Source organism: Engystomops pustulosus, chromosome 3 (genome assembly GCF_040894005.1).
Source record: "Engystomops pustulosus chromosome 3, aEngPut4.maternal, whole genome shotgun sequence".
Classification (NCBI taxonomy): domain Eukaryota; kingdom Metazoa; phylum Chordata; class Amphibia; order Anura; family Leptodactylidae; genus Engystomops; species Engystomops pustulosus.
Genome location: NC_092413.1, coordinates 203,009,757 through 203,035,252, shown reverse-complemented (window position 1 = coordinate 203,035,252; position 25,496 = coordinate 203,009,757). Strand labels below are relative to the sequence as shown.

The following is a 25,496-nucleotide window of genomic DNA, read 5'->3' as shown; positions in this document are numbered from 1 at the left end:
ACTGATACCACTGAGGCTGTGCGGACCCTCCCTAGAAGTCAGCCATGGGCTTTTATTAAAAAAAAACTGTTCCCTTTTAGAATTTTCCAAAATTTCTCAACACCCCTACAAGCATTTTGGACCCCATGCAGCCAAGGGTGGAGACCACCATGTGTCCTGTGCTGTATGAATAGTATTGCCCCTACAAGTCTGGAATCTCTTCATATATCTGGTACTGGAATCGGCTTCTATGGGAATGGAGGATGTGTCCCTTCTGCCTGATTTCAGGACCGTTAAAAGGTCCTAAAGTGGCTCTTGTGTACATGTGTATTGAGAGTAGGAACAGATGTACGAGTATTTCATGGGTGAAGACCCTTCTCTGTTTGGGTGTTTTGGGTGGCCATGGTCCCCCCTAGAAAGCATAAGCCCCGGGCTACCACCCAAACTCCCCCCCTACTACCTTCTACTAGCGCTGCGTGCACCTCATCATGCTATGTATTGTGGGTGTCTATAATGCGCTCTGCTCGTGGTGTCCCATGCATTGACCCTTTGTGTACTGTTCTGTATTGTATCCACCAGGTTTGCGGGGATGGGTAATCTTCTTAAAGTGCTAACCAGGGAAATAGAAAATTATCCACATTTTTTCCTGGATTTTGAAAGTAAGTTTTTTAAAAAAAAAATGTTTCTTCTGAATAATAGGTGACCTGATGAGACACGCGGTGACCCTCCATCTCTGCACCGGGGACCCTCTGCTCGCATGTTACTTTATATCTCACCACTTAGCACCTTCTTTCCTTTCCTTTTTTCAGGAGCCAAATGGGAAATCTTTTAAAAGTTCTTACATGCACAGAGCTTGATCAGGGACCAAACTTTTTCCTTGACTTTGAAAGTGAGCACCTTTCTGGCTTGGCGGTGATGATTTCTTACTAACACTTGTTGCATGACGTCTTCTGCATGCTTTCTGAAGATTTGCAAACAATCTAGATGTCTGAGGAGGAGGGAGGGGGATTCGGGACAAAATGGAGTGTTTTTTACCAAAAGGTTTGAGCATCTAGTTGTGTAGTAAAGCATAGATTTCAGGTCAAGGAATCTGTTGGCAGTGAGGACCTTACATAAGTTTTGTCACTGGAGATCTGAATAATCATACCTATGTGTTTGTAGCAGCGGCACTGTGAAAAATATATAAACCTTTTATGTTCCAGGGTTGTAGCTGGACTTGGTTATCTGTGGGAATGTGCTGTTCCATAGCACCTACTGTTCTGTGAATAAGCTGTAACAGGCTACTGCTAATACTGAAGCAGTCACCTGGAGGGTAGGGCTGTGTAGCATTGTGTGAACATACACCTACGGGATTTAAAAAAAAAAAAATAGGTTGAAGCTTCATTTTTCACAGTCCTGCTGCTAGTAAAATCACATACAATGGTATAGTTGGGCTACATTCATACCACATTGTACGGATATGCTCAACGTATACGCTAGGAAGACTCCACATGTATATGCTGAGCGTATCCAAAGTCTTGTACTGGCAGGCAGATACCTCGTCTGTATCGTACTGTGATACACAGGATAGGAAGATGCAGAAAGTGAGGTCTTTCCCTCCTGCTCAGCGGAGGCCATAATATCCTACAGGAGACGGATGCAAAGAATTGCATCCATCTCCGGCCTCCAGCGTACGCTCTGGGAGATCCCCAGTGATGTCATTGTCCATATAAGGACAGTAAAATCACGGGGGAAACACCCTAAATATCGGCAGCAGCCAATCACTGGCTCACTCCTCCTCCAGCTTTCAGAGGGGAAGAACAGAAGGACGTATCCCAGTGCATGAGCATACAGTGTGATAGCCATAGCCCCCCTTTTGTAAGGAGACGTCGGGAGTGTGCCCTACGTATCTTTACAACAGAGGGTTAAAAACGTGATGTGAATGTAGCCCAAGGCATGTGTGCAGGGTGTTTACCACACGCTCCTGTGTGCACAGAGCCTTACACTGACCTCCAGGGGCAATAACACTTGGTATGATCAATCCTACAGACACTGGGGAGGTAGGGTATAAGGCCGGAAAGGAAATCTACCATTAAAGGGATTGGCTGACGTTAATTAAAACTTAACCAGTGGGTTGAGGGATAGAACCTGTACTTACCTCCCTCGCCGCTCCATGTGTCCCACACCGCTGTAAAGAAACAACAACGTGCTCCAATAACTACCGGCGGCCAAGCCTGACCACCCGTATCCTGTCCCAGCTCTAGGGAAGGGTGGTCATAGCAGGCAGGTAGCGCTGTCAGAGCGGAGCGGCCACAATGGACGGTGGTGCGAATCACTGGGAGTGCCGAGGAGGCAAGTATAGGTTTAAAGTCAAGCATGATAAATAGATGGATAGATTCAGGCCACATGACTTCTTATACTTGTTATCCATGACCTCTTTCCTTCTAAAATTACTTTTCTAATTATTCTGATAAATCTGAAATGCTCCTGGGGGTGTTACCAGAGCACCTCTGTGCTGTAGATTCATAGACTGTTACACTGTGCAAGAGCACTTCCCCCCTTCGTCTGCATGATTGCAGCAACAATTCCCCCTCCCACTGTCTGAGATTACAATCAGGCAGACGGAGGGGGAATTGCTCCTGCACAGTGTAACGGCCTGTGAAAGTACAGCACGGAGGGGCTCTGGCAACGCCCACCATCGTTGGCATGATTACAAAAGTTGATTTTAGAAGCAAGGAGGCCATGGATTAAAAAAAATATGAGAAGAGTCCCTGGTATATCATGCCGGATTTTGATAGTAGAATTCCTTAAAGGTGTACCAACAAGAATTCTTGAGTTATGAGGTCCCCGTGAGGAGGGGTCAGGCCGCACACTATGAGGAGCCGGCGCTGACACTCTAAGTTGTTGCAAATCTATTTTTGGCTGCACTTTTCTTCTTGCATGTCTTATTAACAAATTTCCTCAAAACTTAAACTAAACACTTTTTTTCTGGAGGTATAAATATCACTGTCCAAAAAGCAGCCCCCTCCCCCCTCCCCTCTCCTGACTTGTCTGTGTTACCCTCTGATATAGCGATTCTGGGGCATCTCATAAGTCCTGTTCCTCTGTTATTCTTCCTAGAAACATGTGAATCTGTAGACAATAGCAGTTTGGGAGATGAGCAGAAATAAACTTGCCTCTTGGGGGGCGGCCCGCACGACCCAGACATATTGCCGTAGTAGCCGATCCGGCTAATTCACGCCCCTATATACTAGCCATGGCTCTGATGGCAATACCAGCCATGACTAGTTGCTAGAGGCGTTAATTAGCTGATTGGGCTGTTTAGCAGCTACTCCGGCAATGTGCCCGGGTCTAGCGGGGCGCACCCAAACCCTGAACGGGAAGTTGAGGTCCGCTCATCTCTAGTGTTGTGTCTTCTCATATGTCTCTAGGGTAAATACTTGCTTTGCCCCTTGAAATGGAGCAGCTTTCCTTAGTATTGCCTAATGTGGCCCCTCTGTTACTCCTCCTGGAAATGTGTCACTGAACTGACACTTCTATGTGGAAGTTGTAACAAATATTTACAGGAGGAATAACAGAAGTAACGGCACAATAACAATTTCTTGACATATCAGGAGAAGCGACTGGTCTCCCACAAGTGGAGGTAGAGATAAACCCCACTCAATTATTTTAGTTAAAAAGAACTTCTCACCAGGTTTTACTCCATTAAACTCGCAGCTTCCTCAGGTAGGGGACGTCCTTTTTCGAATTCCCTCTATCATGTGAAATCTCCACCTATAAAAATCCCCATGTCATGTGAAGATGAGTCATATTTGCCAGAGATGAGTCAAGTTTAGAGGCTGCAGATAGGGGCATTGCATCAGTGGCCTCTATCTACAGTTCTATAGCACTTTAGAACTTGCTGCCATTGTCATATTAAAGATAAGAATTTCGTCTTTCAGATAACATCAGGCTTGTGGTTCTGTTGTCTACGGAACCGGACATAGTTGAAAATGTGAAATGATGACCAATTCCTGCCACATATATATCACCAGTTTTGTAGCTCACAGACGTGAAAGTTGAGATTGTTATCTTTAATATGACACCAGTAGCATGTTTCTAGGTACTACAGAACTGAAGATAGGGGTGTCTGAAGTGACTTTTTCTTTGCAGCCTCTAATCTTCACTCATCTCCGGTTAAACATAAAGCAAAAAGGTAAGATTTTACAAAGAAGGAATTCGAGAAAGCATATTTTGTACCCTACCTGAGGGGGCTGATGGTTTTATTGGGGTAAAATCTGGTGACCGCTTTTCTTCAAAAGGGTTTGCCAGAAATGTATAACTCTGGTCTGTGGGATGAGTGACCGTGATGACTTACCTCCTTCTTGTCTAACCTGCTGCATGTCCTACATAGAGCATCACTGCACCGTGTCACAGCCTGAGACATTGAAATTAACGCATTCATGTCACATGTTCCATGTTGAAATGTTCTGTTCATGTTTTCTTCTCGCTTTTCATATCTAAATTGATTTTCATGATGTTTTGTATTATTTGTTTTGCACTTTGCACCATGCACTCATTTCATTTGGAGGGAAACTGTTTTATCAGGATTGATCGTGTAAAACCACAAGCACTGTTTGGTATTTGTGTACGTTAGTAGCAACAGAACTGTGATTAATACATGTATATTCCAGGATTGTAGCTGGACTTGGAGCACAGAAGGAAGGGGGTTGTCCTAACATTGCTCTGTTCATAGTTCTCTGCTCCATTGTAAAGAATCTTTAGTATTATTAATAATAATGATATTTCCTGTTGTTGGCGGAGCTGTTGCTAGGGCTGATTTGTAGTAAGGAGTGACCAGGGCTGCTGTGATGACTAAGGGAATGGCCGCTTTATAGCCTACCCTTGCTTTCAGTCTGACTGGACACCCAAGGCACTAAATCTTGCAGTGCATCAGCTGTCCAGGAAGAGATTGATCCGCTTCTACTGACTGTTGACACGGTTGTGCCCTAGCAATAGCTACTGCCAGGGATCAGAGATGAAAAAATATATTATCTCTTTCACCAGTCTGCTACACATTTTACTTTGTCTTTGTTTATCATTTTACTTGGGAGACATAAGTGCACAAAAGTGTGAAGACACTCCCCCAGTCCAGCGACAATCCTGAAGCATTTTCCAGAGTCCTGCTGCTACTAACACCACACATAAAGATATGATCTCTACAGGGGCAATACATAAAACTGATTGCAGAGAGGACAGAGCATGACACAAAGTCCAGCTACAATCATTGAATATAAATGCACTATTCACAGTCCTGTTCCTAGTAGCAGCACATGCAAAGATGTGATTACACATCTCTATTGGGACAGAACATAAGGCTTCAGAGAGCACTAAGCACAGCAGTCCTGCACAGCACTGAGTCCAGCTACGATCCTGGAATACAAATCCATAATTTACAGTCCTGCTGGTGCTGCTAACTACATACACAAAGGTATGCTTACACAGATCCCTAAGAACAAAACTTGACACTTTTTGAAGCAAAAAAGAGCAACATTAAAAATATATATATATATATATATATATATATTTATATATCTCAAAAAAATCTGGAGCTCACATTTACATGGGAAATCAAAATTTTTACTCTACACCCTAAAACAGCGCCACTCAGGTCCAGTGGCCATATCTGGTATTGCATCTTAGTTTTCTAAACCAGATGGAAGCAGACAAGAGTGTGGGTGTTTGTGGGTGATAAAGCAGAACCTTCTCCCTAATCTTATACAGAGTATGGACATTCACATATATAACACAGGGGGATTGTGGGTAATTTCCCCCCATGAATGCAGGTACAGAGGGGGGGATACTGGAGGGGTCATTAGACACGTGCTCTCTGTGTAGTAATGTATGGAGCGTGCTCGCAGCCGGCCCGGGGGGCTCTGGCAGTGGTACAGGTCGGACTATGTTACCTGAGAGGGTTCCTTGTCAGAAAGGCCGGATTGTTGCCAGTGCGGAGGAGCCAGCCAGGATTCTTAGGATTAGGACTGGAGGGCTGCAGACCATGTCCTGGAAGCCCCCCGACCTATCACACATGTTTCCATTTAGCGCTGATCAGATGGGCACATGTAATGTATGGAGCGCCCCTCTAGTCACTACCAAACCCACTCCTGATTTATCCAGTTAGTAGGGAGGGGGCGCCCCTGGATAGAAGACCACTCGCAGGACCTAACATTACACAACCCCTTTAAAAAGGTGCTCAAACTTACTCCCTTAATGAATTTAAAGGAAATCTAATATCAAAATATCCATGGACTCCTTCCCTCTTATGAGCCTAAAGGGCTCTGGGGGTGTTAACAGAGCCCTTCTATGCTGCAGCTTCACAAACTAATCTCCCCCCCCCCCTCCCCCCGCTTCCATTGCGCAATGCAATCTCACACAGTGGGAGGGGGACGGTCTCCTGCACACAGGAACAGCCTATGATGCTCCAGCACGGAGGGGCTCTGGTAACACCAGCGGGAGGTCTGTGTAGATTCCTGCAGTAAGAACATCCAATTTTGGGTGGGACATTTCTGACTAAGCCGAGACTACTCGACCAGTGCTAGTGATACAATGTATAACAGGTTTACCCTCACAGCGTCACCCACATACATCTTCACTTTTTGGAATGTGTCTTAAGGGAGTGTTTTTAGTTAGAAGTTGGCATTATGTATCTCTTATGCAATTCTTATTTTCTCTTCTCGATGTTCTAGATGCTCAACCTACTGACTGCGAGCGGGAAGTGTGGAACCAGGTCATCGCCGTCCTGCAGGAATCTGAGAGCATTCTGTCAGATCTGCAAGCGTACAAAGGAGCCGGACAAGAGATACGAGACGTACGGCCTCGTCCTGCCCTACTATACCGGGGGGAAAGGAATATCCTAATGCAGAACTGTAACTGAACCATACCAGGACATCCATACACCTCTATGGTTCTCTAGTGTGGTTCAGTACAGGCCTGTATGTTGCTCCAAAATTCTAACATAATTGATCTTCTAGAAATATCAAAATTATGGCCCATAATGGAGGCTTCACTTTACATATCAAGAAAGCGGAGCAGAACTAATAATGGATATATGTTGGTCTGGAGCGGTGGTCCGCAAATTAGGAGATGGGGAGGGTGGGATTGTTGGTGGCTGTTTTGTCCTTTTTGTTCTAAATGGAAAATGAGAATTGTTTTAATCAGATTTATTAAAAAATTATAGGACCCCAGACCAAACTATGAATAATAATAGGTCCTAGACTAAAAATGAAGAATACTATAGATCCTAGACCAGACAATCAAGAATAATAATATACCCCAGACCAAACAATGAATAATATAAACCCCAGGCAAAACAATGAATAATAGACCCTAGACTAAAAATTAAAAATGATATAGATCCTAGACCAGTCAAACATGAATAATATAGACCCCAGACCAAAGGATGAATAATATAGACCCCAGACTAAAAATGAATAATAGACCTCAGACCTGATAATTAACAATAATATAGACCCTTAGACCAGACAATGGGTAACAGTCCAGACCTTAGACCAGGCAGTGGATAACCCCTACATTCATGGGGTTTCCAGTTTATTGGTGACTTCCAATATTTAGAATCCATATGAAAATACCCCTTTACAATCCTATGGATTGACCTCCAGATGTAATATGTGTGATTCTGTATTCTCCATGTTGTAGGCTATACAAAACCCTAACGACATCCATCTTCAGGAGAAAGCCTGGAACTCTGTCTGTCCTCTCGTCGTCCGGCTGAAACGTTTTTACGAGTTTTCTCTACGACTCGGTAAGTTTTTATTTCCCTCTTTGTATCCTTATATGTGTCTCTGCACGAGCTGCCAGGGAAATGTCTTCATGTACTACAAGTAACAGGCTAAGATCCAGAGGAGTGAACTCACCATACCCTCATATAAAATAAACAGGTTTTTTATTAGATTTTAGATTCCTTTTGCCAAATTTGGTATTTTTTTTTTTTTTTAACTGGACAGATTAGATGAATTTCATCCCAGCTCCCCTGTTAGGAGAGTATAATCTTCCCCATATATCGCTTGTGCTATTCTCCCTACATGGTGGCACCATTATTGTGCTATGGGTTTTACCATAAGCCTCTATATACCTGGGGTTAAGTATGAGGCCTGAGGCCTTTTTACACAACTTACAGTTTTTTTGGCCCGAGGGCTGCATTGTCATACTTCCTGACAATGATTAATAATCTAGACCCCAGAGCAGGCAATGGATAATGACCCCGGACCCTAGACCAGACGATAGATAATGACCCCGGACCCTAGACCAGACGATAGATAATGACCCCGGACCCTAGACCAGACGATAGATAATGACCCCGGACCCTAGACCAGACGATAGATAATGACCCCGGACCCTAGACCAGACGATAGATAATGACCCTAGACCAGACGATAGATAATGACCCTGGACCCTAGACCAGACGATAGATAATGACCCCGGACCCTAGACCAGACGATAGATAATGACCCTGGACCCTAGACCAGACGATAGATAATGACCCTGGACCCTAGACCAGACGATAGATAATGACCCCGGACCCTAGACCAGACGATAGATAATGACCCCGGACCCTAGACCAGACGATAGATAATGACCCCGGACCCTAGACCAGACGATAGATAATGACCCTGGACCCTAGACCAGACGATAGATAATGACCCTGGACCCTAGACCAGACGATAGATAATGACCCTGGACCCTAGACCAGACGATAGATAATGACCCCGGACCCTAGACCAGACGATAGATAATGACCCCGGACCCTAGACCAGACGATAGATAATGACCCCGGACCCTAGACCAGACGATAGATAATGACCCCGGACCCTAGACCAGACGATAGATAATGACCCTGGACCCTAGACCAGACGATAGATAATGACCCTGGACCCTAGACTAGACGATAGATAATGACCCCGGACCCTAGACCAGACGATAGATAATGACCCCGGACCCTAGACCAGACGATAGATAATGACCCCGGACCCTAGACCAGACGATAGATAATGACCCTGGACCCTAGACCAGACGATAGATAATGACCCTGGACCCTAGACCAGACGATAGATAATGACCCTGGACCCTAGACCAGACGATAGATAATGACCCCGGACCCTAGACCAGACGATAGATAATGACCCCGGACCCTAGACCAGACGATAGATAATGACCCCGGACCCTAGACCAGACGATAGATAATGACCCCGGACCCTAGACCAGACGATAGATAATGACCCCGGACCCTAGACTAGACGATAGATAATGACCCCGGACCCTAGACCAGACGATAGATAATGACCCCGGGCCCCAGACCAAACGATAGATAATGACCCCGGACCCTAGACCAGACGATAGATAATGACCCCGGACCCTAGACCAGACGATAGATAATGACCCCGGGCCCCAGACCAAACGATAGATAATGACCCGGGCCCCAGACCAAACGATAGATAATGACCCGGGCCCCAGACCAGGCCATAGATAATGACCCGGGCCCCAGACTATGCAATTAATATTAAAGTAGACCCCCAGAGCTGATAACATAATTACTGACCGCTCATTCCTTGTAAACTCTGATTGGTTAAAATGTCTTTCTTCCTATAGAAAAAGCTTTGCAAAGTTTACTGGAGTCCTTGACCTGCCCCCCGTATACTCCTACACAACACCTGGAGAGAGAGCAGGCCCTGGCCAAAGAGTTTGCTGAAATTCTGCACTTTACACTGCGCTTTGATGAGCTGAAGGTAAGTAACATGTGACGCATATATACAGCGAGGCTATAGGGGGTGACATTACATAACTGCCTGTATTCTCATTATAGATGAGGAATCCAGCCATCCAGAACGACTTCAGCTACTACAGGAGGACGATAAGCCGAAACAGGATAAATAACATGCACGTGAGTCTGTGTGTATAATGTGTGTGTGTGTGTGCTGACCTCACCATGACAGTGAATTGTAATCTGCAGACAGCATGTTATAGAGCAGGAGGAGCTGAGCAGATTGTACATAGTGTCCTATCTGCAGGCAGCATGTTATAGAGCAGGAGAAGCTGAGCAGATTGTACATATTGTCCTATCTGCAGGCAGCATGTTATAGAGCAGGAGAAGCTGAGCAGATTGTACATATTGTCCTATCTGCAGGCAGCATGTTATAGAGCAGGAGGAGCTGAGCAGATTGTACATAGTGTCCTATCTGCAGGCAGCATGTTATAGAGCAGGAGGAGCTGAGCAGATTGTACATAGTGTCCTATCTGCAGACAGCATGTTATAGAGCAGGAGGAGCAGAGCAGATAGGACACTATGTACAATCTGCAGGCAGCATGTTATAGAACAGGAGGAGCTGAGCAGATTGTACATAGTGTCCTATCTGCAGACAGCATGTTATAGAGCAGGAGGAGCAGAGCAGATAGGACACTATGTACAATCTGCAGGCAGCATGTTATAGAACAGGAGGAGCTGAGCAGATTGCACATAGTGTCCTATCTGTAAGCAGCATGTTATAGAACAGAAGGAGCTGAGCAGATTGTACATGGTGTCTACATTTTTATCGGCTCTTTCTTTGTTGAGATGTTGGAGAGGGGAATGACAGAAAACTTCCTATTCATACATTGATACATAGATGGCCGAAAGTCAGCAATAGAACTGCCTCCCTGCTATCACAGCAGAAAAGGATTTGTAGGATAGGACACTATGTATACTATCTGCTCAGCTCCTCTTGCTCTATAACATGCTGCCTGCAGATAGGACACTATGTACAATAGGCTCAGCTCCTCTTGCTCTATAACAAGCTGCCTGCAGATAGGACAATAGGACACTATGTACAATCTGCTCAGCTCCTCTTGCTCTATAACAAGCTGTCTGCAGATAGGACACTATGTACAATCTGTGCAGCTCCTCTTGCTCTTTAACATGCTGTCTGCAGATAGGACTGCTATGGTCATAGATTCCCCTTTAAGACCAATTGTAGCTTTTCATAAAGTTACCACAATTTGATTTAAAACTGGTGTAAAACGTCTTGGTGATTTTCCTTCGTGGCTCCCCTGGACTCGTGTAATATTGTGTAATCTTCTGATTGTCCATAATAATTACAGACTATGATCTTATTACAGTTAGATATTGAAAATGAAGTAAACAACGAGATGGCAAACAGAATGTCCTTGTTCTATGCTGAAGCCACGCCAATGCTGAAGACGCTCAGTAACGCCACCACCAGCTTCGTGTCTGATGTAAGTTTCTTGACTATAAGCTGGATTTCCTTATTTTCAGAAAAACCTATGGGGACAGAGGTTGTTATCTCATAGCCTCATAGCTCCGGGATTCTCCAGTACTCTGTGCCGGCTGTCAGGCCGCAAGGGATGAAGTCCTGTATAATATGCATGTGGCTGCTGAGCCGATCCTGGGCCTCAGTGGTCACATAACTATAAGGCTACATTCACACACATGTATGGGGGACGTATATACAGCCGATATACGTCCCCCATACACTTCTATGGGCTCACGGCACCATACAGCAGCGTGCAGCACCATACCGCTCCGTAGCCCGGGGAAAGATAGGACATGTCCTATCTTTTCACGTATTACGGCTCCGTGCCCCATATGTTCCTACGGAGAGGGGCGAGGGTGAGCTGCACTCACCTCCTCCTCCTCTCCCAGCGCGCTGCAGTGTGCCCGCCGTGCTACAGTGCGGTGGGCAACGGCAGTGTGCATGTAGCCTAAGGCTGAGATTCCTTGCACACAGCTGGGCATTTGCAGACAGAGGTGCACTAACACCTGTACAAGCGTCTTAACCCCATTTTACTCTTTGAATAAAGATACAAATGAGACTTTTCTCTCCTCATTCCTCCTCACTTCTGAAACTGGGGTTGCTGCAGCTCGTGACCCTGCAGAAGGTCATGTGACTGGAGCGCAGTGATTCTGTATTGACTGACCTTGGTCACATGACATTCTATAGTGGTGGAGAGCCCTGCCTGTCCTCACTATATGTTCCTGAAAGCCAGCAGGATCAAGCTGTCCGTGTTCTGTAACGGGGGACTATGCAATCAGCCCAAGATAATAGCACTCATACTGATCACCGTTTAACCCCTTAGTGACCTAAGGGTTCATTGGAGCCTTAATGTCCAGGTCAATTTTTGCAGTTCTGTTGTGCTTTTACTGCAATATCTTTTGAAACCGCTTTACATTTCATAACAATTTTTACTTGGTATGTGAGACTTTACCGTGAATAATATCATTGCAAATGTTTTATTTTTACGGAATTGGCAGAAAATGTAGATTTAAAAAAAAAAAAAAAAAATGAGGGAAAAAAAAGTCTAAAAAAAGGTATATTTTTTCACAAGCCATAAAATTGTATAAACCATTACCAAAATATGTTACTAGTACGTGCAGTGTCAATCCCTCACCATTTTCCAGGTTCAGAGAATGAGGCAGAGGGTGCATGTACTTTTGCAAAGTGTCTCCTTTCTGTCACCTGCTGGCAGACTCACTTTAAATGGTCATATCGCTAGAACTGTGGCACCTAGAAACACAATCTGGGGTTCTGTTAATGACGATAATCTCCCCTTTAAGATCAAAATTGTGTTTCTAGGTGAAACTGAATAGGAGATATCCACTGTTTTAAATTTCGAAATAAAAATTTAAAGCTGTATTTAAAAAAAAAAAAAAAAAATCTTATCCACTGTTTAAATTTACAGTAAAAAAAAATTTCTCTGTGTGCTTTTTCACTTAGAAACACAATCCTGATATTCTATTGAGAGATTCTTCTCTTTTATATGACACCAGAATTGTGTATCTCGGTGCCATAGTTCAGGATATATAACTATTTAAAGTATGTTACACTGTTTATATACGTGCTATCTGCATGGGGTATGTGCAACTCTTACGTTTGTGTCCGTTTGGCAGTGGTGAAGGTGTTAAATTCCCCTTAGTATTTAATATCAAGCGGGATAAGAAGCATTGGACACAGCCACCACTGGAGCCCCACCAGACCCTTCCCTTTTAAAGGGAACCTGTCACCAGGGACCTAATTTTTTTACTAAAGACAGATTGTAAAAGCCCATGACACCTGCAGTGCAAATCTGCCTTTCTGCCTTTTCTAAGCATTTGTATTACAGTACAATTGTGTGTTATAACTTACTCTTGCATCCTGACAAAATCCTGCGGTAGTCACAGGGGCTGGACTTTGGTTTGGATGCATTTCAAAAAACAACATGTGACTTGTCTGAGTTGCAGGCTGTCTCCATGTTTGTGCTCCTGTACAGCTTGTCCCTCCCCCGCTGATGTCAGACTGACAAGCTGTGACCTCTGAGAAGAAGCAGGAGGTGGAGCTAGACAGGAGCACAAAGGTGGGGGCCAAGCTCTGAGGATTGGGTAACACAGACAAGCCACATGTTTTTTGAAATGCATCCAAAGCACAGCCTCTGTGACTACCCCAGGATTTTGACAGGGAGCAAGGTAAGTTATAACACACAATTATATTGGAATGCAAATGCTTAGAAAAGGCAGAGAGGCAGATTTCCACTGCAGCTGTCATGGGCTTCTGCAACCTGTCTTTAGTGAAAATGAGGTCCCTGGTGACAGGTTCCCTTTAAGTCCTGTCTTCATTGCAAAATTGGGGGGAAAAAAACCTGTTTATGTTTAGTTTTAACAAACTTTTTCTCTTTCCTTCTCCAGAACAAAACTTTACCCATTGAAAACACAACGGACTGCCTGAGCACAATGGCCAGCGTCTGCAAAGTCATGCTCGAAACGCCGTAAGTTCTCGTGTTATGCGGCTGAGTATTAGAAGGAAACGTGAACTGATTTTTGCAGCTGTGTCTGCACACGATGTACATGCTGCACCCTACAGTTATTCATGTAAAATCTGCTGTAGATTTAAAGGGAACACGTCACCACATTTTTCACAAGTACAGGTAGTGGCAGGTTGCTTCCCCTATAGAGTCCTAGTAACTATCCGACCCCCTTCTTTTAGCTAAAAAATTGTTTCCCTCAGATCCCCATAAAATCAGGGTTATAATCTTGCCTTGTATCTATGCATCTTTGGAGCAAGTTGAAGGGCGTGGCCTAATGTCATGTGACCAGGGTGACATCTTCACAGGTCCTTCAGCTACTTAACATTAGTAAACTGTACCCCATGCACATATCTGACCACATAAAACAATCGTGGCAGTCTCCATGGACTTCTACTCCTCTCCATGTAGGCTGCTGTGATTTCATGTAATACAATATGCTGTGATTTCATGAGATATATGCTTGGTGTACAGTTTTCTAATGCTAAAAATCTAAAGGACCTGCGATGATGTCACCCTGGTCACATGACATGACAGCTGAATACAGATATAGGATGGGGAGGAGCTGCTGGATTCAGCCCGAGGAGGCCACGCCCACCTCAACTCACTGTAGCTTTGCTTAGATGCCAGGTAAAACTATAAAGTTGACTACATGGGAATCTGAGGGGAACAATTTTTACCTAAAAGAAAGATGTAAGTTAGTTACTAGGGCTCTAGAACCTGTCACTAATTGTATTTGTGAAAAATGTGGCGACAGGGTCCCTTTAAAGGGGTTGTCCCATTGTTGATGCTCATCCTAGGAGAAGAAAATGTGCGAATGAAGGGGCGGGTGCACGTGCTCGTCTTTATGCTTCATTCACTTCTATGGAACTTCCAGGACCGCCATCTCCTGCCTTCCCATAAAGGGAGTCCTGGGCGAGCATTGGGGCACATAAGGGACTTTGGTCCCCATTATTCTGATTGGGCACTTATCTCCTAGAATTGAGGGTCTACAGTGATGCAAATTGTAAATGACCCTACTGGAGGTCAGATTCTTCCACAAGCCTATGTAGAGATCCCTGCTGCCTGGATGCAGTCAGGGTGGTACAGGGCTCTCCTATTTATAGGGTTATATCCTTTGCTCTTCTGTCTCTGCAGAGAATACAGGAGCCGGTTCACCAGTGAAGACACGCTCATGTTCTGTATGAGAGTAATGGTCGGCGTTATAATCCTGTATGATCATGTACATCCCGTAGGAGCCTTCTGCAAGACATCGAAGATGGATGTAAGTCATCAGCGGGTTACTGACCTATTATATGGCCACCTATCACTGAGACCCATTGAAATCCATTACTTACGTCCTCAGTGTAGAGAAGCCACATATATGGTTACACAGCACCTCCTATATACCAAGTAGTGGTATATAGCAGATACTAAATATAACATTATACAGTGTGGGGGGAGGGGGGAGTACTTGGTCAGCCTCAAATTGTGCTAGTTCTCCCACTTATGCCATAGTATTGTCTACCTAAAAATATACATTTTACTACATTTCAGTAATATTCCATTATCCAGTAATACAATCCCTTTAAAGGAAATCTACCACCAGGATGTAGGACTGTAAACCCAGTACACTGACATACTGGTGTGTGCCCCCTTGGCAGGATCTGCTCTTCTTTTACCTTATGTCCTGGTTTTTGCAAAAAAAAGGCCTTAAAACTTATGCAAATGAGCCTTAGGGGCTTAGGAGTCAATTAACAGCTATGGAGCCCGGAGCCCCTCAAGCTCTTTGCATAAGATTTAAAGACTTTTTTTTTTGTAAAAACAAGCCTAAAAGAAGATAAAAGTAGAGTGGATCCTGCCAAAGGGGGGGGGGGCAAACCAGTATGCCCGTGTGCTTGGTTTACTATCCTTCATCCTGGTGGTAGATGTCCTTTTAAGTAACTCACTTCTCAGTGACTGAATAATAACAATGAGTAACATTGATGTGTGTTCTGTGCAGATGAAGGGCTGTATAAAGGTTTTGAAAGAGCAACCACCCGATTCTGTGGAGGGCCTATTAAACGCACTCAGGTACAGTAAGGCTAATGTGTAAATCTGTATTGATGGTGGGGGGGATTTTTTTTCCTTTACTGAAAAGCTAAAATTTGGAAGTTTGCTTATATGTGTTTGTGTCTATAGCTTAACTTTATAGATATATAGATAAGACCGGGGAAGTTGGGTAGATTATCCATGCAGAGCTGCAGACAATGTGTAGAGAGAGGTGTAATCATATGTTTGTGTATGTTGTTGGTAGCAGCAGGACTGTGAAAAACATGACACTGCTGTGCTTTCTCCGCTCTTAAAGGGGTTTTAATAAGTATTTTTATCCCCTATCCACATGATCCGATCGGTGGTAAAATTGTCTGCTGGGAACCCCACAGTTCACAATAATGGGGGTCCCCTTCTCAGTAGCTGAATGAAGCATCAGGTCGCGCATGCATCCTGTACCTATGGGATTGTCCCTGTGATTCCATTGCGTTGCACATTTTCCAAAGCTCCCGTAGAATTGAATGGAGCAGCAGGACACATACTCGACCTGGCGCTTTACTCTGTTATCAAGAACAGGCTCCTTATTCATGTGAACTCTGGAGGTCCGTTCTCCTGATCGGTGGGGGGTCAGATTGTCATCCTGTGGATACGTAATAACAACAATACTTAATACAACAGCTTAAAAGGAAATCTAGCACCAAAACTGAGGACACTTACTTAGATCCAGCCACTGTAACTGTTGTAATCTTCTTATAGTTGTTATCCATATATTTCTTACTTCTAAAAATTAACTTTTAGAATTATGCTAATGCCCATGACGGGCTATGGGGGTGTCACTAGAGCCCCTCCGTGCTGCAGTGTCAAAGGCTGTTACACTGTTTCCCCCTCCGTCTGTCTACTATAATCTCTTACAGTTGGAGGCGGGGGGATACTCCTGTAACAGACTGTGAAGCTACAGCACAGAGGGACTCTGGTAACACCCCCCAGAGCCCTTCTATTATAACGCTAAAAGTAGATTTTATAAGGATAATAAATATTAGAAGATTACCACAGTCATCATGTTTCATTTTAGTGATAGATGCTGTAAATGACTGCTGTAGTATCCACCGAGCAGCCTACTACAACCTTTTACTCAGAGTAGAGGTCAAGGCTGTGGTGCCGTTCAATGCAGAGAGCTAAGAGAACAGCAGTGTGAGGAGACTTGTAGGTGTAACATTCCGGATTGTTACTAGCAACACACATAACGTTATGGTCACGTGTCTCCCCAGGGACATTCCCCTTACACTGTCTGCATGGTCAATACTGCTGACGGGTTCCTTTTTAACTTGATCTTCTTGTCTTGCCGCAGGTTTACTACAAAGCACCTGAACGACGAGTCAACTTCGAAACAGATCCGAACGATGCTTCAGTAAAGTCCTGCGCCTGAAGAGGATTCTTTTACTGACCTCAGAAGATGTATATGTTTACATAATTTAATACAGATTGATGTTAATACTTATGTGTATTTACATAGCCATTACCTTCTCGTCACTGAATCTTAGACTTATATACTTGTATTGAGCCCAACAGGGGGGGAGCCGGCCGCTCCCTGGCACCTGAAGGGTGAATTAATCTGACTGATTTAGCACAACCTTACATTTACATACACTACTACTATTATTATTATTATTATAATATTTTTTTTTTTTTGGACTTGCAAATTGAACAAATGTATTTTTTTTTTTGTTGTTTTTTTTGTTTTTTCTTTTACCAAAGTGCTTAAACCATACTTTAAACCTGTGTGAATTTGATTGCTTGTATCTGCTATTGTGTTTTTACTTGTCGGTTCGTCCAATGATGACGTTTAGGCACTGATGTTCTTGTTGTTGTTGTTTTTATTTGTTACATTTCCGATGTCGGGTCCGCGGCCTTATTGTACATTTCTCCCAAAAAATGAAGGATATGATTGAGACGCTCTGCTTATCACTAGTGTCCGGTGAGTGGACGAGGGCTACTTTAGTGACTTTGACCGCAACACCTGCGGCACGAGCAGTGGTCAATGCGTATTTGAGTTACGAAAAAAAAAATTTAATCGCTGTCGAATAATTTTTTTTAAGCAGTATAAGGTCAAAAAAGTTGCATTGACTCGCACAGTCACATGTCAAAGTCACAGCCTTTGCACCGTGACCACCAATATGGCTGCCCATACCGTTTGCACAGTGTGTGCATGCAGTATTGTATACACCACTACTATACTGCCCCGTGCATGTAGTATAGCAGTATACAGAGCATGCAGCACTCTCCGATGTGGTGATATTATGACACGCGCCCCCTGCGTTGTCTATTAGGGCCTCCAAATATGTCTGCATCAGTGTGACAGTACTGTATAGCTCCTATATGTTATGCACCGGTAGCCATATTGGTTGACACCGTCTACGTGTAGTGTAGGACAGAAGTCCACGGTTTGCTCTATGGCTGATTATACACATTACATATATTCTTACAATACCCCTATTCTGTGTGATCTCTAAATAGACATCCCTAGGGGGCGCCATTGATCTTAGGTTACATGTACTCGACTGTGGTCTGGCCTCATGAGATCTATGGCACATAATCACAGTGTCTCACTGCACCGTGACCTGGCCGGATGACTAAGGACAGGACATGTCCGCAGTGTAGAGGGGATGGGTGATGGGGCCCCCCTCTGGTGTGCTCGCCCATGATCCGGCACAGGTAAGCACATGGTTGTGTGCATGTAGCCTTAGATAGTTGGCCACGAGCTACGAGCTTACTAGTGATTTTTATTGTATGTGATATTGGAGGAAAACGCGCTCCTTTTGACATATTTTGTATCTCGCCGATGCTGTGGTCTGCGTGTGCTGGGGCGGTATGAGACGTCCGGTATTTTGGGGTCCCAGGGCTTTTTACTTTGCTGTTCACTTCTTTTTATTCTTCCTGATTTGTGGCCAGTTTTGATGTAAAGGTTTTGGCTGATTGTGGATCATTGCTGCTAACAGACGTGCGCTTCTATTGTACTCCGTTACTGAGCATGAGCTAACCCTGCCCATACAGTATACAGAGAGTCCCAGATATATCCAAGTCCCTTTTATAGGATTCCTCATTGCTACTCTACTGCAGTACCAAATAAACTGAGTTGTAATAGACGTTCATTATTAGTTTTTCTTCTTTTTTTTCTTTGCTTATTGATGCTGCTAATAACAGATCTGATAATGCTGCGCTGCATTACTCACAGGCCTCTGCATCCTTATAGTCCTCTTGGACTTCTGAACCCTTTGAGAACTTTAGGGGTAGGGCCTTGGGGGACATGTACATAGTGTTAGTCCCCTTAGATTTATAGGGTTTGACCATCAAAGACTGATTCCTATAGTATCTTAATTCTGTATGGGACCACATTAAATGAAAACGTATATACTAACCAATCTCCTGCAGTACACCGCCCCATTGGCAATCCTTGTATTACAGAGGCGTCATAGACGCGTACGGTAAGACGTATCAGTTTAGGGAGATCTTTGCTCCAGCGTTGAGGTGGCGTTCGCACATTTTTTAAAATGTCTTTCACAACGTAAGTAAGTAAGACTTTTAGACCTCTTTTTGACACTTTTCCGACTTGTCCCACTAAGGGGACATGGCCTTTGTAAAATCGTCCCAAAATTCTGAGCGTACAGTTTTGACCAGCCAAAAGTAGGAACCGGCAGCCTTATGCTGCACCAGAAATCATCATCCGGGTGATAAATCTGGTGCAGCAAAGACTGGTGTTTTCCAGCTAGAGACTGGTGGGAGCTGAGACATATTGTTAAATCCCTCCCATTGTGTTTTGAAACAAAATTCAAGCAGATTGCTGGCGTAGGAACTCCTTAACACAGATGCGACCCAGAGTAGTAATGCATGTTATCCCTCTAGGATAACTCTAGGTGCAAATGTGGAGACCGAAGGGTAAATTCACCCAATCCAGATTACAATCTGGGCTTTTATGCTCAAAATCTGCTGCGGAAAACAAAATCATCCTAATATACAGGATCTAGAAAATCTTAAATGGGTAATCCAGGAATAAGCATAATTCCTATTAAAATGCTACTGGCCCTTTAATTAGTCCTGTGATTTTGTCCCTGTGCAGCAGACACAGGACAGAAGATGGCCGCTGGTCACATGTCCTGCACCTGCCTGGGCAGGTCATGTGATCACCACTATGTTTTTCTGTAGTGGGTTGGTTGCAGTACATCCTGTATGGCCGGTGTTGTGGGGAGACATCATCTCAGAGAGGTAATGTGCAGTGATGGCAGTTACACATCATCACTATGGTAACAGAGTAGGACAGTCTGTTACATCATCACTGGAAGCAGAGCATGAGAGGTAGGAGCTGTTACTGAGAACTGAGGGGTCATGGGACTTGTAGTATCCTGTGGTGGTCATCTTGGAAATAACTCCACCTGCTTTAGAGAGGCCATCACATTTTTTGAATCTTAAAAGCAAACTATTTAAGCTCTAATTTGTGATGAATGACAGTGAGTTTTGTTGTATTCATTTATTTATACCATTTTGGGGTTTTGTATCAGATCAGTTCTGCAGGGAAAATCGGTTGTGACCAGTTCCCTTCAAACAAATATTCTCCATATACTGAAACATCTGCAGCAAAAATTGCAATGCTAGATATACTGTAGCTGTATAGTCACAGTTTGTCACTGTAAACTGCAGGTTTTCATGAGTTTTTAATCAACTTACCACATACCAACTTTCTACAATATCAAGTACCAGTACTCTAAAAGTGACAGTACCAACATTTTCATTCATTTTGTTTCAACAAAATTAAAACTGCCTAAGGAATTTATTCTATTAGGTTCTAATATTAAATCTGTGTCCTGATGACCCAAATTGATCTAGATACCACTGCATCTACTGTAAGTTTCTTATATCCACTTACCTTAGCCATTACCAAGCATTCTCTGTCTGCCTTATTGGTTATGTGTGATATTGCCGTTCCAGCCCATTCATTCCATTTGTGCTAGGCTGCAGTACCAGACGTGACCTGTGATGGTGTTATTTTTTTTTTAAAGAAAACGGCCATGGTTTCCTAATATTTTTGCAGCCCTTGAAAGGGGGTCAGCTTCTTGAGACAGTGTCTGATTAAGCCATGAAATAGCAGAACATTGCACATTCAGGCATTACAAAAAGAGTTAAGGGGGGTGACCTGCTCTAGTTCATACATTAGAACAATTGGCATTTTATAGTGGGTGAATCAAAGTGCTCTAAAGTAAGAGATGCTTTACAATTGGCTTTCTAGTCACAGAGCAAAGTGCGTATTCCCTAAATGGAAACAGAAATGGTTTGCGTTTTTTTTTTTTGGACAATCCCTTTAAATCTTTTGTTGAATAGTGTCATGTTCTATACATTTTTACAATGAAGCGCATTGGAGTATCTGCTACCAATTTATATCTACTAATACAATGGGGCACATTTACTTACCCGGTCCATTCGCGTTCCAGCGGCGGCTTCTCCGACAAGTGTTCGGGTCTTCCGGCGATTCATGAAGGTCCTGCGCCCGATGTCCACCAGGTGTCGCTGCTGCGCCGAAGTCCGCCGAGGTGCCCCCAGTTCATCGTCTTCATCGTGGTGCATGTGAGTATGGCCCGTGCTACCAATTTTTTATTTATTTATTTTTTTAAATACGGCGGTTTTTCCAAATCCGTCGGGTTTTCCGACGGCCACGCCCGCCGATTTCCGTCGCGTGCATGCCAGCGCCGATGCGCCACAAACCGATCGCGTGCGCCAAAATCCCAGGCCAATTCGGGGAAAATCGGCGCAAATCTGAAATATTCGGGTAACACGTCGGGAAAACGCGAATCGGGCCCTTAGTAAATGATCCCTCCCAATGTGTTCTACCCAAGGTTGTGTCTGAAGGGGTTGAGCTTGTTACAGGTATTCTATGCTGTTCTTTAATTTAATGTGTCATGCTCCGCCTCCCCAGGCCCCATATAAGTGATCAGTAATGCTCACAGTGTCCTTTTACTGCAAAATCAAAAATAAAGATTTATTTTAAAGCGTGCCACACTTTTCACCATCATTTGCAGAACTTCTTGTATTCTAGTCTCTGTATATGAGGGACAACGCTGTGTCAGGTCATAGTGTGACTTACGTTTCTTAAACCTTTGCAGTGTATGTCTCTAAATCTGGTGTCCTTCTTGGCTTGTGGGTGGAGACTTGTTAGTGACTCGCTGCTCCCCCTCCCCTCTGCATAGGCTGCTATGTAATCTGACACCTCAGTCTGTTTCTGGCCCTTTACTAGCAAGAGGGAATTCAGTAAAGATTACAGAGTGAAAAGAGGATTAGAAAGGAGGATAAGAGTCCAAGTAAGTGGAGAAGGAAGCACTTTCCTCTGATAAGACATATATTATAAAGTTTACTGTGATCCTTTCTACTACTGAATTTTGCAAAAAGTTTTTGAAAAGTTCTTGACCATTTAAGAACAATGTAGTATTGTAAAAACAACTACACAGAATGTAAAAGTGCAAAATATCTACAAAGGTATAAATGATGATTTTGGTTCAACCTTCCATAGCTATGATATGCCTTACTTTACATTTTGGGAGAGGGGGGAGATATATATTGGGAACTTTACCTTACTTTTACTTTAAATGTGAGGATCAGACATAGTGTGAAGTCTCAGACTGTTCCCTTCATCAGGATAAATTATTTTGTACATCTCCACATTACCGATGTATTTGTTCAGGACTAGACTGAAGGAAATGGAATTGATAACTAAAAAGTAGCTGAATTTTGTAAATCTCTCTATTTTGGACAGGCACTGACATTGTTGCTCAGAGCTGGTTTAGTGTGTCTTTTCCTGAGTGCTAATTATTATTTTATTTTATTTTTTTGGTAGGCCCCTGTCCCTTTACCTTCTATCATTGCACCTTTGCATATCTCTATTAGAACTACTGCTGCTTATTTGGTGTGGCCTTGTCTTTTATAGTATTTCTCGCATTCTCCATTTATGGCCTTTTTGATGTTTAATCAGTAAAATCCACTTGCCTGCCCCTTCCGTTCCTGCTTTGGTGTTCCAGTTCTGGATTCTGCAGCTCCCATTTGCCAGTAAGTAACTTATCATGTGTAGAGGTCACCATTACAATTAGTGATTGGCCAAATCTGGGATCTGCCCTTGAATTTCATTTCGCCCAACCAAACCAAATAGGATCTGCAGAAAGCGGCTCGCTGGGACTGTGTAGTCTGGTTTGTATGATTATTCACTGTTACATTATGCTGCATTACGGGCAACCCCTTGATTATATCTACACATCAACTTCTCTGTGGTTTGTGTCTGAAATTGCATGGATGAAGTGAATAGCACTAAGCTGTAATACCAGACACTGCCCACAGCCAAGAGAGGCGCTATTACTGCAAAAGAGGGTGAATAGGAATGAGCTGTAATACCAGACACTGCCCACAGACAAAAGAGGCGCTGTTGGTGCAAGAGAGTGACTAGGACTGGGCTGTAAGTCTAGACACTGCCCACAGACAAGAGGCGTTGTTACTGCAGGAGAGGATGAATATAAGACCCCTAAAAACAATTCAATAAAAACAATGTTCTGTATTGAGGAAAATGTTCAAAGCTCCCAAATTCTGAAATCTCTGAAACGTTGTTATTCATAGAAATGTGCTACATTATTCCTTATTAAGAAAATAAATACCTGTAAACTTCAACTAATATCTATGGTTTTCAATCAGTCATACTTCTGCCTTGGACAGGGTCCTCAGGGGCGGTGCATAAAACAGACTGCCTATGTCTTATATTTGGCAGGGGCGGTACTTAAAACAAAGACAGTCTATTTGTCATTCTGAGAATGTGTTCCGCAGGGGTGGGGCTTAAAACAAAGTCCACCTATTCTTCAATGCACCACTCCCTAAGGCCCTATACTTGGCATATTTTATTGTTTAGCGAATGAAAAAACAAAGTAGTGATAAGTGATTGCCCTCCAGAATATGTTTGGTAGGGATCCGCAAAGGGGTTCATCCGTTTAAAAAAAAATTGCACAAAATTAAAAACTGAAATCGTAATATAAATAACACTAGTAAGTTGTTTTTTTTAGTAGAATTTATAATGATATTATGGTCATTATAGACCCAGGGGTGTAACTAGGAGAGGCTGGGCCCCCTTCCCCTTAATAAAAAAAATTATACCCATTTGTACACTTATACATATAAGGTTGCTTATGGCTCAAATTTAATTTTATTATGAAAATTGGGAAAATTAAAGATGGTCTCTGGTTGTTTGCCATGAGCAACTAGAACAGTTTTGCTCTCAGACACTTTTGTTGTGTTACAAGATAAGCTGAAGTCCATGTTGTTTTGCAGCATTGGCACAAAGTGATATCCCATATTTGTTTGTGGCCACCCAGTGGTTGTGGTGTGCGTTGCAATGGTTTTCTTAGCATGTTTTGATATTGTATTGAATTGGTTTCATGAAATATTAAAGTCCTTTAACGCATTCAATCGAAATTTCCCCAAACAAACCATATTCTGAATTGAAAGAATGATGCATTGTGGGTGGCTATTGGTTCCTGGTATAATATCCTATACCCTTCCCAGTCTGGTGGACTGATTTAATTACTGCTTAATGAAATTTTCCAGTTCTGCCATTTTTGTGGTGCTATTTAGTTGCAGTGTGTGAACTCAGCCTTGACATGCATAAGGAATAACCATCAGTACAATCCAGAGACACAGAGGGGGAGATTTGTCACAAGTGTCTGAGGTTAAACTGTTCTAGTTGCCCATGGAAACCAATCAGAGATCACCTGTCATTTTATAAACTGCTGTGGAAAAATGAAAGCTGCACTCTGATTGGTTGCCATAAGCACCAATGTATAAGAGACTTGTGATGAATCTCCCCCTGTCTCACGCTGTCAGTATTACAGAATTGACTCTCTCCAAATTTCTAAAGGAATATTTACCGTGAAAATGTTATAAAAGTCCTTAGTACTGGAGGATATTGCATTGGATTGCCTTTTTTTTTTCTTTTTTTGTATAAAAGTTTGTGTGAAATTTAAATAAAAAATGGTACACCAGTGGCATTTGTAGTTATCTTTTTGGGATTGGGGGTCATAATTCCCATTGTTTCATCTGTGCCTCAAAATATGATGGCGCTTTATAAATAAAGCTTTATTATTATCATCCCATTCTCATAAATGGATGGAGCATGCGCCCTGAAGATACATTCAATTCTATGAGAATGTCCAAAGATTGCCGAGCACAGCGCTCGTGTATCTCCGCCTGATTTCGTACTGAATGGAAAAAAACATTTGCTTATCTCTGAAGTCTCTCCGGGCGTCCTGCATTGCCGTCTCTCTGGTTCCGTGCGCTGTAAACAAAGGAGCGTGGATGCTGTGATGCGTTCTGGCCTGCCGAGGTGGCCACGCCCATCCATTCCGTATCATACAGTGATGGGAATAAGCATGACCGACCCGAAGCTGAACGCATCGAACAAACAGGGATATGGACCCAAGAGATGGCAGCAGGGGGACGACTGGAGGGACCGGGGAGGTAAGTAAATGTTTATTTTATTTATTCTTTTAACAGCCCCCTCTCGGGCACCAATGGTCTCTGACAACCCCTTTAAGACTGCCATGGGCCCTGATCTGTATGAATTTACATCTTGGGGAAAGGCAGATGTGTCCCTTCTTCCTGCTTTTAATCTGCGGTTTGAGGACCTTCAA

General features: G+C 43.4%; 1 protein-coding gene across 5 annotated transcripts in view; it reads left to right on the top strand.

Annotated features, from left to right (window-relative positions):
- The window catches only part of CYRIA (CYFIP related Rac1 interactor A), a 74,329-nt gene extending 53,492 nt beyond the window's left edge, over positions 1-20,837 (top strand). For 3 of the 5 annotated variants that reach the window (XM_072143613.1, XM_072143611.1, XM_072143612.1), the window contains exons 3-12: positions 789-868; positions 6,684-6,805; positions 7,654-7,759; positions 9,604-9,740; positions 9,818-9,895; positions 11,107-11,223; positions 13,667-13,746; positions 14,920-15,046; positions 15,764-15,834; positions 17,141-20,837. In XM_072143613.1, coding sequence (XP_071999714.1) covers positions 796-868; positions 6,684-6,805; positions 7,654-7,759; positions 9,604-9,740; positions 9,818-9,895; positions 11,107-11,223; positions 13,667-13,746; positions 14,920-15,046; positions 15,764-15,834; positions 17,141-17,204 — 975 coding nt within the window. In that variant the 5' untranslated portion in view covers positions 789-795 and the 3' untranslated portion in view covers positions 17,205-20,837. Of the gene's footprint in view, positions 1-558; positions 639-788; positions 869-6,683; positions 6,806-7,653; positions 7,760-9,603; positions 9,741-9,817; positions 9,896-11,106; positions 11,224-13,666; positions 13,747-14,919; positions 15,047-15,763; positions 15,835-17,140 lie in introns of all 5 variants that reach the window. The other 2 variants (XM_072143615.1, XM_072143616.1) reach the window with 1 other exon arrangement.
- The last annotated feature ends 4,659 nt before the right edge of the window (positions 20,838-25,496 follow it).